At 35.8% G+C, this 14,043-nt stretch overlaps 1 protein-coding gene across 16 annotated transcripts in view; it reads right to left on the reverse strand.

Annotated features, from left to right (window-relative positions):
- ERBIN (erbb2 interacting protein) overlaps positions 1-14,043 on the reverse strand; it is a 117,879-nt gene that overhangs the window by 64,760 nt on the left and 39,076 nt on the right. For 12 of the 16 annotated variants that reach the window (XM_026056383.1, XM_026056381.1, XM_026056373.1 and 9 more), the window contains exons 3-4: positions 11,567-11,623; positions 2,834-3,031 (exon numbers count right to left, since the gene is read on the reverse strand). In XM_026056383.1, the coding sequence (XP_025912168.1) occupies positions 2,834-3,022 (189 nt within the window). In that variant the 5' untranslated portion in view covers positions 3,023-3,031; positions 11,567-11,623. Of the gene's footprint in view, positions 1-2,833; positions 3,032-4,274; positions 4,381-10,542; positions 10,612-10,849; positions 10,870-11,566; positions 11,624-14,043 lie in introns of those variants that run through there. The other 4 variants (XM_026056378.1, XM_026056376.1, XM_026056375.1 and 1 more) reach the window with 4 other exon arrangements.

The raw sequence follows: 14,043 nt of genomic DNA on the forward strand, positions 1-14,043 counted from the left end.
TTCTTTTTTGTTTTTGTTTTTTAATGCTTGCATATTCAGTGATTAAGTAGATCATCATTACTGGTGCTCAACTCCAGAGATATTAAAGTCTATTTTACTAACTGATACCAATTTTTTCCCAATAACAAAGTAAGTAGGAAAACAAATGCAGCTACAGTTTGAGCTTTTCATCTCAAACGCATATTGCAGCACTTGGAGTAAACAGGGTACGTTTTCAGAAGTGATTTAGGCACACAAGGTAAGTGTTTCAAATACCCAGTCACTTTTGACACCAGCATTTCTGGTAAAGCCAAGTCCTTCTCTACCACCATCATTCTCCCCATCACAGGTTACTCATGCTGCACCTCCAGCTGGTAAACTTAATTGAGGAACCGTAAAAACCAATCTTTGTGGTATTCTGGGGTGAGCTTTTCAGAAGAGATTGGGGGTGATTAAAAACCCACAGGCCATTTCASTGATCAGGCTGACAAGACAGCCCAATAAACAGTTATGTTGTCACATACAAAGGGTACCAAATTGCAAAACAGGCAAGAACACACCACCAGGGGCAAACAGGAAAGGGGAAGAGTGGAAATGTCTTCACCTGGCCCCAGAAGGCTGGAGACAGCCTAATAAGTACTGCCCCCCCCCCCCCCAAGAGGGCAGCTTAATTAGAAGCCTGCTTCAGAGCTGAAAGACTGAACATGCCGGGGTTAGGGGAAAGGCATCCACAGCTTGAAACTCTGGTTCCAAATCTACTGGAATCTTTTTTTAAGCATTACAGAATTCTCTGGTAGATCTTCTGCTTCCAACTAGTTTTAAGATTACAATTTCTATCAACCAACTATTAAAAAAWATATATATAGTTTTACTGTCTCTTTGCTACTCCCTAATCTCTCTGCTCATTTTCTTTACAGTGTCTGAATTCCTCTGCTTTTGCTTTCTCAGGATGGTTGAAAATGGGAAGGGTAGCAAAAATAACTACCAAAATGACCCAAAAGCTGAAAACGATGCTTTACCAAAAATATTTAAATATTAACTTCTCAAAAATAAGACCTTAAAGATGCCTTATTATAACATACAAATACATTAATATGAAGTGAGTGTACAGTATTATAGGTCCCTTCAGTCCAGCAGAAAAAAAGCAAAAGAGAATAAAATCCAAAATGTTGAAGCAGGCTTTTTACTAGGGAGGAGAATTTAATCTTGGAATAGGCCAAGGCAAGTAAGACTGCCCACCTCTCAGTTTATTCACATATCAAAACTGGATTTCATACAGGAGCTGACTAACGAAATCGCGTGGCACATAGCAGAAAAGGAAGACCAAGCAAACTATTTAACAGCCTTTTCTCATCTAAAATTCCAACATACATTCATTTGCTCATGACAGCATAGTCCATGTCCTCTTTTAATAAAACTTTTTTTTTTTTTTAAACAGAATTTTCTGTTTGGAAAGACATCATTTTCTTAATTCTTGTTATTTGGGCAGTAAATTAGAAATTTACCACAGGAAGCGTTCAGAAGATTTAAATTGGGCTATTTTGGTTTTGGCTAACAAATGCAGTATTTTATACTGCTTTTTATGCATGCAATATTCTTTGTTATAAAGATAATGCAAAAAAAAAACAGGAATGAAGTTCTGTAATCATCTGAAAAAGAATACAAAACTAATATAAGGCCTCACAAGCAAACTATTAAAAACTAAAGTGTCTAAACCTAGTGCAAAGAAACATGCTGTTTGGGAAGATACATGGATAAAGTGATGAAAACTCTAAACTATAACTGACTTTGTCAACAACATCCAGTTTCAACTTGTACGTGTTTAGCCCTATTCACTGTAAGGGTATGGATTTTCATAGATGGCTTTTCAGGCGCAAATAAGGATGGATTTTCAAAAGCACTCAGTTGGTTTAACTCATCTTCACTGAAATCCAGGTCTTTGATCAATTAAGTTACTGCACTGAAATTGCTTTATTTCCTTATTAGTTTAAATTATCTTTACTTCCAAAAAATCTAGAACAGCAAAGACTGACATGGTTATAACAGACATTCTAAAAATCTAACAAAGCATTCTACAGTCATCCTGCATGGCGGTGAAGATTTGTAGGCAATTATGACAAATCAATTTTAAATATTAATTACTAACCTAATTCTATCAAGATAGGATCTAGTAATGTAACATCTATTGCAATGATCACTTTATAAGTCTCAGTCTCCCTGACACAAATTTTCATTCTTTTTCTCTAGTATACTGTTAATTTAGTGCAGTTTGTCTTCCAGTTTCAGAACTAACAATAAATACTGATTTAAGATGTAATCAAACTGATATTCCAGCTCTCCAGCTTATGAACTTAAGTATATTGAGATTACTTCAAAAATTCACTGTACCAGAGCAGAAACTGGGACTTCAAGTGCATAAATGCTTTGGAATGTAGATGACTTTTGTGGGCACAAAGATCTGAACAAGACATTAATCTTCCTTATTTTATCTTCACATGTTATTGGAGATTCAAAATAATGCCACAGTTTGTTGCATACGGTTAGTCAGTATCAGCAGACACTGCTACAGAAATAAGTTATCCTGCCTCTTCTGCTTTGCACCATCTTCTCCTCTTGGGGTGGATCAGTTATTTGAGCAGTTTCTTTCCAAACCAGTAGAGGGAACTGGTCCAGCTAAAATGCATAAATATTCTTTCTCCCAGGACTGCTTCTTCTGGGACCAAAATCAACTTAAAAGCATTTGGCAAATTGCAGCCTGCAAGCTGAAATGGGAAGCTGGACGCTATCAGGTCCTACCAGTGCTGATGAAGTAACAGTTAATACGCATCACAAAAACGAAAACCATGCAACACACCTTTGGAAGCTCTTCAATCTGATTAGCATCTAAATAGAGCTCCTCCAAGGTCTTTTCAAAAGTGAAAATCTCCTTAGGCACCTGTTCCAGGCTGCAGTGAGAATAATCAAGTGTAGTGACCGTTTCTTCCTCTCCACGCAGACAGCGGCATGGCACCAGCCGCACAAACAAATTCCGCTTTGTTGTCATTTTCAGGCACTGTAAAACAGAAATTGGTGAATTTAAAAACCTACAAGACAGTTTCAGAAATACCTAATTGGGCATTTTCTCAAACTTCCCATGGCGGGTAAGTATTTAAAAAGAAAAAAGTGTGCATGTGCACGTGCATGTACACAGTGTATACACACATATGCATATACATTATATACATATAAAAGTATATACGTGTGTGTGTAAACACTTTTAAACACAACAAATCTTCACAATTGCATTAAACGAGGTTTAACACACCTACAAACTCTAGTGGATTCAGTCAAAATTTAGCCTGTAACTTGTCATCTGCCAGCATAGCACTAGATTGCACAGAAGCAGAGAGTTTTGACTGAAATGTCAGTCCTGTGTGTTTGAGGTATCTTCTTATTTCTACCTTTATGAAGGTTATCAGATGATATTTTTGCTTAATGTAATAAAATCCACCTTCTAAGGAGCATTACAGTTTAGCTGGAAAAAAGTTAAATTTAAGTAATGAATAAGATAAAATTCATATATCTTAATTTTAAATCCCTCATTTAAAGACAGAATATAACACAGAGAACCAACATGGTTTCTACAAACTTCAACAAAACAACAACAAAAAAACCCCACATTTTTGGAAATTCAAAATTCATATTTCATCTTTGAGATTAGTGACAGGAAATGTTCCTCTCTGAGCACCAAAGAGACCTTTCAGACACATTTGGCAGACTACACTTGAACACAGACAGAGCATGGCTAAACATACAGGCAGAGACACACACATCTATATCTTCTTCTGGTCAGTTGCCTCAAGCAGAAAAGTCCTAATGAGGTAAAGAAAGGATGTACTAAAGAAGAGAGCCTAGTATTATAACCAGAGGCAGGAAAAGGTGAGGTTCCACAGAATATAAGCTTTTCTTACATTGTTTAAAACAAGAGCTTCCCCATAGATAGTTTGATAAATATAGAAAAGATGGAAGGGAAAGCACAGTATAGCATTGCTTCTCTTCCCACAAAACAAGGAACTCTAGCAAGGAGAAAAATCTTAGTTTCATACTGTATCACAGCATCAGACGGACAATCTGAAAGTATTAAATGAAATGATGCAAAATAGCTTTGCAGATGTACAACACTTATGGTTTGTCTTTCTCTATCACTGAATAGACCCAAATTTTTAAGAACTAGATCTACTAAAGAATTCAGAGGAGAAAAACAGAAACCAAACCACCACATCCCCCAAACCATTAAAGCCTTGACACGAATTTACCTCATGTTCAGTGTTAGCAGCCAAAAGAGGAAAATCAGGGTACTGATACAAGTTTCTTACTTCCGGAGGTGGGGTGGGGGATCATTCTCTGTAGTCAGAAGCTTTTCTTTGTAATCATTAAAGGCTCAAATGTTGGAAGGCCTAAGGCAGGAATTGGTTGTGTTCTGCTTGTAAAGACTTAGTCTACCATGTTACAAAATTCAACGTTAAAAAATACCCAGTGGTTAGATTGATATGCCTGCTAATTACAAACAATCAGATTTCTACTTAATTGCACCATTTTCACCATTTACATAAGACATTTCATACCTCCTCCTTCTCCCCCAAGTTTATCTGAGGATCACACCTAACCGAAGATGCCTGGCACCTCTAAGAAATTCAAAAATATATAGGTGGTTTAAACTATACAGATGTCTATTTCAGTCAAATATAGTCTTCAATCATTCATATACTTTAACTGTGATACTACTAGGTAGGAAACTAATTCCATAATTATATAAAATGGGACTAAAAACAACAACAACAACAACAATCTATTTACTCATCTATATCCTGAACTGTAAAGGTAATGATGATTATGTGGATGGGTTTTCCTCTATGTATTCCATAGTGGTGAAGGCTAATTATTCTGGAAAGTCTCTAATTTCTGAGAAGAATTAAGATTTTTTTCCTCACATAAAGAAATGGCAGCGCTTAACCATGATGATTTGAAAAAGAGGGAGATAAGAGAGTGCAACTGAAAGATGCTTTGCTGCAAACTGAACACAGTTTTGTTTTTTTTAATATAACCTACGTCAAATCTTTACCTTATGTTTTACATATATATCAGTCCATATATTAGAATATGTTTTTAAGACTGTGAACAACTTAAGAGCACTTTAAAATTTCCAAAGTGATAAGCAAGGCCAAAACTGATCAAAGGGTAGTCTTATAGCACTTTTTGTTCAAGCAGGCCAAAATGCCAATTACGCGCACACACACACTCCCTCAGTTTTGAAAATGAGGGTTCACTACTTGTCAGAAACTCCCCCGGACACGCACAACTGATCAAACAGCGCCGGAAGCATCTGTTACCAGCCTCTGATTAGGTTGTAGCTGTTAGCACAAGCAACCATTCAACTACTTCAGCAAGAATTTATAAAAAGCTTGAAGTTTCATTGCTATTTGTGACTTGCCAGTGTAGTTTGAAAAGATTCATAAGCCTATAATTAAATCTTTCAGAGTTTTAAAGTTTTCAGTTCAGTTCTCCCTCCCCCCCCTTTTCTGTTATCTCCCATATTTCCCACACCAGTATTCCTGAAGAGGTCTTTCAAATAGGTATGCCTTCAAAACACCGTACATGCTATATTTATTGTCAGAGCATCATTGCAAATGCTCTAGTTATTATGTAAACAAACCTGCAAGGCAGCCAACAGGTAGGAAGTGAAAGAGGTACAAGTAAAAATTCAAAATGAAGATTGGTCTGAGTCTCACTCACTTGCAGTTATAGTCTACCTTTTCCTAACCATTATTTCACTATTTTCCAGTGCTAATTGGCAGGTGCTGGCCAGCTAATCATCTCTAAACTTGACACATCTGTTTTTACAGACTTCATGCTATTTTACAACAACAACAAAAAAAAGATAAACTCTGCTTTCATCAAATGCTTCAATTGTTAAACTCTTTGTACATTTAATTTTATTAGCAAAAAGTATTTTGCTCTATTGGAAATTGTTCAATGGTATTTGGAACAAACCCATATGTTATGTTGCTGATAACAGAAAGCCATTTATCAGCCTTGTTGAGACTGAATTTCACTGGTGATGTCAGTTAAAAGATACTGAAGTAACAACTTCCATGTAACTATTACACTATCCAGACAACATTACTGAAGAATCTAGGGCAAAATAAATACCATAATTCTACCAGACTGATGTTGTAACAGCAATGGATAGTACCTATAAGTGTTGAGACATCTTTACTGAATAGAAAAAAAAAAAAATCTCTAGAAGCAGAAAAGTAAAGGATCAGTTTGAAAGATCATGACCAATGAAAGAAAGCAAGACCAACAACAAGCTTGGATACAGACTAAGCGTTAATTCAGAAGTGTTGTCCAGAAATACCACTCTTCCCTGGAACATGTGGATGATTCCCTGCACACTCCCATCATCCAAGTACCTGGCAGCCCAAAAGCAGATCTACCAAAACCCCTGCTGAACTGCATGTCTAGCTATGTTTTGATGAACATTAAAAAGAAAAATTTTTTTTTCCTGAACTCTCCTTGTTACAAGTAAAATCTAAGATTGCAATAATTTTTTTGCCTAGCCTCTGTTAGTTGGCTATAAAAGCAGCATACTTCTGAATAGAGTTAGTTTCAGTGTACCATTAGTCACTTGAATTTCCTGTCTGATGCTAACAGGATGTGACCACTCATGCTCTATGCTGGTGAACGCACTTTTCCCCCGCCCCTCAAAAGCGTGTTTACCTGTCACACCTGCAGCAAAGCTGAAAATGAAACCAGCTATCAGATGTTTATACAGAAGGGAAAGAAGAACTACGCACAAAAGTATCTGGTCAGGTTCCTTTCAGCCCACTTCAGTATCTACAATTTCAGAGTTGTGGATGTGTAAACACATGAAAGGGAACAGTGTAGGGGGGAAAAAAGCATGTACTGCAGCCTAACAAACACAAAGTTGTTTATATGGCCAGGTGAGAGAAGTCCCAACATACTCCTGTTGAAACAGAATTATGGAGAGAAGAAAAATATACTGTTTATTAAGAATCTTATGTAATACACTAAAAACAAAACAGTTAATCACTTCTATTCTTCTATATTAAAAAAGTTAATAACAAATTAAGGTTCCTATACTGGAAATAAAAATGTGTCAGTCTGTCTTTAGAGATGTCAATAGGTCTTTAAAGACATACGAGGTTTTTCTTACAGCTATGGAAAATGATCATATACTGGATATTTGGTTTGCTGTTAAAGCAAACTGAAAACTCCTAGGACATTATAAAAGAATCTCCTCCAACAAATGACACCACTAGTTCCTTTGAATTTGGAGAAACCGTAAATGTCTTTTACCTCAAGAAACTCCAACATCCCCTGCTCTTACAGGAAAGCAATGACAGAATTATCCTTCATCTTCATTCTTTAATCTCAAAAATGGCTTGGCATCTCCTGCTCATCAGCAAATCATGTACTAAAGCTAAAAGGTTTTTTGGGTTTCTTTTGTTTATTTTTTAAGGTTTGGTTCAGGTTTCCTCTAAAAACAATCCACTCCTCTCAGCAAGKAATGGCAAGATTCTAGTTTAACAGCCAGCAGCCAGTATCCAGCAAGCCCTGACTTGGAAGTTTGTTTCACCATAACCCTTCTTCTTGTCTTCTTTTTGAAGGCTAAGTATGGCTCTCAAACCTGAAGGACTTGGCAAAGAAACTGAAACATCAGAAGGAAGCGTACACTGGGAAGAGACTCTCTCTTTATAAATGCCACTGAGATTCTCTGGTTGTGCTTCCAAGACCTCATTTGGTGACACTACTAAACTAAGGCTTTTCCACCTCCTCCTGCCTCCCATCCAAGCTATTTGTTTGTCTCTTCTAGAAACATCAAAAACATTTTGAAAAATGGATTGGTCATGTCATTCATTTTACAAAAGAGACCAGCAAACACGCAGGCTAGTACAAACCAATGAATCAAAGGGCTGCAATTTGAGGAGAGAACAAGTAACCGGAAATGAAAGACTTCTGAAAAGGGTTTTTGGGAACAATACCATTTTAAGGTGAAACTACAGCCTGAGTCGCCCTGCACCTGATATGAAAACAATGCTCAACTGTTTGGTGGCTGGATGCCGTCATGCAGACAGGGAACACCAAAACAAACATTGCACTCAGTCACATGCAATATTCACAGCAAATGAAGTAAAGGCCGATCCTCACGAAACAACAATGGTGAATGGTAACAACAGGAGGAGGAACATGATATATTTTAGTAAATACAGTAAATAGAATCAATTGTTTAATACAAAAATTAAAAGGAATCTCATTACATATATATGTAGGCATATTTATATACATACACACACATATGTATGTATGTAACCCGCAACAACAACAAGCAGCAGACCACCACCACACCGAACTCCAAGGGGCAGGCTGGCAAGACAATTTCAGTAACTTACAGAAGAGCAATGCTGAGTGTGAATTCTGTAGACAGCATTTGCTGAACTCACCGGTTTCTTGTATTCTATGAAGTAAATTCCAACCACACTTGAATTTACTACTTCGTTTTATTTTAAAGATCTGAGGTTCTTGATGAAACTAATTATAAAACCTCTTATTTATAATAGTGTTGATGGTATTGGTATTTTCTTGGTTCAACAATAGTGTTTCCTTGCTTTATTAAAAATAGAAACTATCTAACCAGATTTGTTGCAAGTTAGTTTATCTAAACTGGAAAATAACTATGCTAAAAAAACCTGAGGAGTTATTATGACAAGTCAAACGCACCGTAAGTATATCAAAAGGAATCTTTGGAGCACTTATTTCTATTTATTTTCATAATTATAACAAGGCAATAATATAACAATGAAGTCTTGGCCTTATCATACCCCAAAATTAACAACAAAAGAACAGATTATCTTTGTAGAAAGAAATTAGCAACAAAAATATTTTTAAACTGGGATAAGAAGCAGAAAATGCTTGATAAACACCTGCATAATAAGAAGATACTGTATTTTAAGCACAGGTTTTTACTGAAATGGAGTAATATTCAGTACTCTATTATATTCTTAGACCAAGAAATCAGTAAGGCAGAGCTACAAGAGCACAGATCTGTAATTTAAGGTAAGATCTACTACAGAAATATTCTTTAAAAACGAGGGTAAGAAAAATTACAGTTTAAGTTTATACTTTTAATAAATAAAAATATGTTCATATACCCAAACAACTGTAATTCTGATTTTTATACTAATACTACACAATAACATACAATGCTTATTGGCACTCGTATGGCCAAATTGCTCTCATTTAAGAAGCATATTATTTTTCTCCCCCCATTGACACTACACAGCACCCCCCCCCCCCGGTAGTTATAACTTAGTTCTCACACATTTCCTTTTGCTTTTTTTCCTGAAGGCAGCTCTGGAAACTAGCTTCCATCTGGACAGCCAAACTATCAAAGTAAGTGCTACTATAATATCTTGTCTGAAGAATGGTCTCTAATTGCATACCATCAACAATGCTGCTGAGATTAGCATTAGATCTGAGATTCATTTCTGATGTTTGACTTGATTGCATATTCTCTGGATAAGCACTTGTAGTGTTACTAAGAGAACATTAAGATGAATGAATTGATTAAAAAAAATCATTGTGCTTGAGGGTTTTTTCCCTCCCTTCAAAAAAAAAAAAAAATCAAAAAAGTTGTATAAATTCAAGCATACCTTCTATCACAATCTGACATTTGAAGGAAACTGTAGGAACCCCTCACACTTCAGGGTAATATTCAAAAACCTGAGCTTTTTTAAAAGCCATGATATTGATGTTTCTTTTTAATGGATAAATATTTTCTTTACAATATGGAACTGACAGATGTTTGTTTGGTTTTGGATTTCTTACTTTTGAATTTATACAGAACAGCCAGGAATATGAAATAGTCTCATTATCCCACTAGGATACTGAAGTGAACTCTGATCCCCATTCACCACCTTTTTTTTTTTTTTTAAACATGCAGCACAAATAATCACAGCCACTGCAGAACTGCTTTGCATCTATCCACTCATTTCTATATTAAATAACTCCATTTTCTTTCATTGCTGCTGTGGAAGAGATCCATGGAAGCAAACAGGACAAGTCCTGACTTTCTATACAAAGAAAATGATGAAAATTAAATACACAGAGAAACCAGACTAAGAGATGATAAGCTATAAAACCTTATTAAACCGCTTATGCTTATGCTTTGGTCCTTTGAGAGATTATGTCTGCAGCTACTGCATGAGTAAATGCTGTGTATCACATACTGTTAACATGTATTCAAGCAGAAAGGAAGAAACGCTGTGTTAATTCCACCAGTTATTACAACATAGTCAAAACAGATGAACCAGTAAAGGGAAAGGAAAAGGAAAGAGGCGCTAGCAGTAATTTGCCCATAGGAAGCTACAATCCTTATGGAGCAGTAAGCACAGCGGAGGCAACGCAGCAGTTTAACTCAGCAGAGCATGCCAAAGGACACACAAGCCTGCAGCACTGTGGGCTCCATCAAAGGCAGCAGAGTGAGCATATGTACATACTTACATCTCCTTAAACTAGCAGTGTTACGCAGCGGTTGTAGCAAGGCCAGATAAAAGATTCAGAAGATTTTGTCTGTTTTAAACTGATATTTTATAATTAGTCTTTAAATTACAGCGACTGATGTGTCAATATTTATTAGCTTTTCCACAATCTGAACAGCACTATTAATAACCTCAGAGCAGATGGAAGCTGCTGTCATAGTTCCTTTAGCTCCTTTTTTTTTGTTGTTTTTTGGAAGACACTCCACAGAAATTTTAATAGAAGACAAAATACTCTTTTGGGCATTCTTTTTATTCATGAGAAATACTTTTTCTAGAATTCCTTACAATATGAGGCAAAAGCTACATCTGCACTGGCATCTTTAAAAAAAAAAAAAAAAAAAAAAAAAGGCTGATTCTCAAAATGTATTGCTTTTCCATAAAGCTTTGAAAAGAAAATTGAAATTTATTTGGCTTCTTAATACTTTTGAGGCTCTTAAGTATGATCTTAAACTAAAGAACATTTATATACCAAAAAGAGCAGCGAAATGACATGGTATCAGGTCCCCCTGGGCTTTAGATCTACAAAACAGAAAGAAGGACACTAAGAGGCCCAACAAGTATTCAAAGCATTCTTTCAAACATCTTTTATCCTTGTTTTTTGAAAGTGTGCTTATCTTCCCTAGGAACTAAAGAAACATGTTTATTTTAAAAAGCAGTATAAAACATCAATGCTTCACAAGTCAAAACATTTAATAATGGACGTAAAGCTTTAAAACAAACAGTTATTTTCCAGTTATCCTGCAAGTTAGTTTCCTATGTATTCCCCTTTCTATACATGTACAATTACATATAAATATGCAGCCATTCACTTGGCTCATATCAACAGATATTTGCAATTTATAAAAGTTGGCTTCAGAACAACATGAGAGCTTATGTAGAATAAAATCCAAGTATCTGAGTTTATTATTGTAACATATGAATCTAAAGAGGATTTATATTTTAATATATTGTTCAGCTAGTCCAAAAGAAGAAAATATGGTACTTACCACTGTGTTACTTTTTTTTCCCTGCTGCTTCTTCCCTGAGCTTTCAAACCCAACATTCTGTTTAAGAAAAAGGCACAAAAATTTTAGTCAGTGCTATCCCTACTGGACAAGAATAAACTCATAATTTGTTGTGTTAGATATATATATATATAGATATAGTTTTTTGTTTTTGTTTTTTGTTTTTTAGAGATGCAACATGTGTGAATAGTAGTATGACAATTTCAGAGAACTCAGAAGACTTTTTGAAAACCGTAAACAAAAAATATATTTGGGGGGAAACTATTGTGTGTGTAATATACAGTACAGAGCAACATCACTTTTTACCCTACTTCAGTTTTGATTTTATAGCATTCTGTCTACCCAGTTATTTTGTTTCCACTCCACATTTAACTGCTGTATTTATTAAACCTCATTTATATCAAGCAATTCTGCATAGAATTCTGAAGACATTTAAGGAAAAAAGACCTCAGAAATTAACAAAACATTACAAGAGCACACTTCACCCATGCACTTATCATTAAGTTAAGGAATTATTTAGAAAGTCACAACACCTTTAATAAAGCATATCAGATAATGCTATCTTTACTGAATTAAATCAATTAAACAAAAAAAATTCAACAGATCTCAACTGGACACATTCAGAATTATTGGCTGGGCCTGTAGGAAAGGATGAATTTTATCTACAACAAAAATGTAACACATATCTTCAGGGGGATCAAATATCATTATGGTCAGACAGATCATCTAACTGAGCAGAAATTCACATACAAGAGTTAAGGAGTCAAGTCAGATGGAGTATAATTTGTCAAATTTGTAGTACCTAGACAAAAATATAGTTGGTGAGAGTGCAGGTAGTAATGTCATTCAAAGAAAAGATTTACCCATGAATATAATAATATCCATTTCCAATAAAGAGCCTTCAAAAGCGGAACCAGCCTATCATAAAAGGAATCATAAATGTGTCCTCAAAATAAAAATAAAAATATTTCTGAGACAGACTTCAAAAATAGTTCCAGAAGCAGTGAAAGTTACTTGGTTTGGGGTAAGGAGCAAGAGACTACTATCACAGAAGAATAAACTCTTTTGGAGGGCAGGATTAACACAACAGGACTGCACTGGAGCCAACTTTCACATGTTGCATGTTTGTTCCTAATTTCAGCAGGTACTGGTGCCAATTTGTACATTCATACCAAAGAGATTCCAATACACTCTATTGGATAAACATATTTAGTTATTTTCAATAGGAGGACAACCAGAATATGCAAGTGGCAAGGGAAAAAAGCAATAAAGGTAAAGCCTCAAGTCTTTGGTGTTTCCTGCTGAAAAGCTTCTATCAGTTTAGCCAGTCCAGAAATACCGAACAGCAGCAGTCAAAACAATTTATATATATCTCACATATATCTCATATATATCTATCACACACCCATCACACACTCACCACACCCATCATATATATAAAGAAAGACAGCAAGGATCAAACCTGAGTCTGAAATCTGGGATCTATGTCGAATCTGAGTCTATGTCGAACCGCCAGGGCTGCATGCTTCTTTACTTTCACATTATGCTTTGCCACTACCAAAATATTACTTAATCCTAATAAAAGTTATTTAGAGGCTTTGTACACAAGATCACAAATGGAAGAACTGCAGGTTTGCAATAGCTCTGCTATGATAAACAGAATTAATCCAGAGAATACTGTAGTGCAGGGCCTGACGTAGCAGTGGGAAAGTCAGAGGATTCTGCCTCCGGAGAGAGAAAGGTGCACAGTCAAGACTTTGCAGGCAGAGCTTTCACACTAGAAAAAGGATCAAAGAAATAGGTAGCCCTGTAATGATTACAAAAAAACAATAAACAAAAGAGATTATTCTTGCATCATTTCCTGACACCTGTTAAGCCTGCTCTGTTGAAATGCCCAGGAGAATAAATTTCAGTAGTAGGAGCCATTACCAAATTATGAAATGTTTACAGACTTCAAAATCAAGCAGAAGAAACACATTTGGTTCCAACTGTCCAGAGAAGATAATACAGCAATTGGGACGCTATCGTCAAGTCTATATTTCACAGAGCACAAAATGACAACACAGAGGAGTTCTAGCTTGCCTTGAACTAGTGATGTGCAGGTCAAGAGTAGAATTTCAATCAGCTTGATATCTACAGAGATCTATTACCCTCCATTCTTCAAATTTCATTAAAAATAGCCATGAGAATTTTCTTTAAAAAAAAAAAAATTTTTACATTTTTTATCATAAAAACTCATGTTTTAAAACTGAGTAATTAAAAGATGCATCAAAAACCTGTACACCAATGCACGCAGCATGGGGAACAAACAGGAAGAACTAGAGATCTGTGTGCGGTCGCAGGGCCATGATCTCATTACCATTACAGAGACATGGTGGGATAGCTTGCATGACTGGAGTGCTGTCATGGATGGCTACGTGCTTTTTAGGAAAGACAGGCCAGGAAAGCGAGGTGGTGGA

Source organism: Apteryx rowi, unplaced genomic scaffold (genome assembly GCF_003343035.1).
Source record: "Apteryx rowi isolate R43461 unplaced genomic scaffold, aptRow1 scaffold_131, whole genome shotgun sequence".
In the NCBI taxonomy this organism is placed as follows: Eukaryota; Metazoa; Chordata; class Aves; order Apterygiformes; family Apterygidae; genus Apteryx; species Apteryx rowi.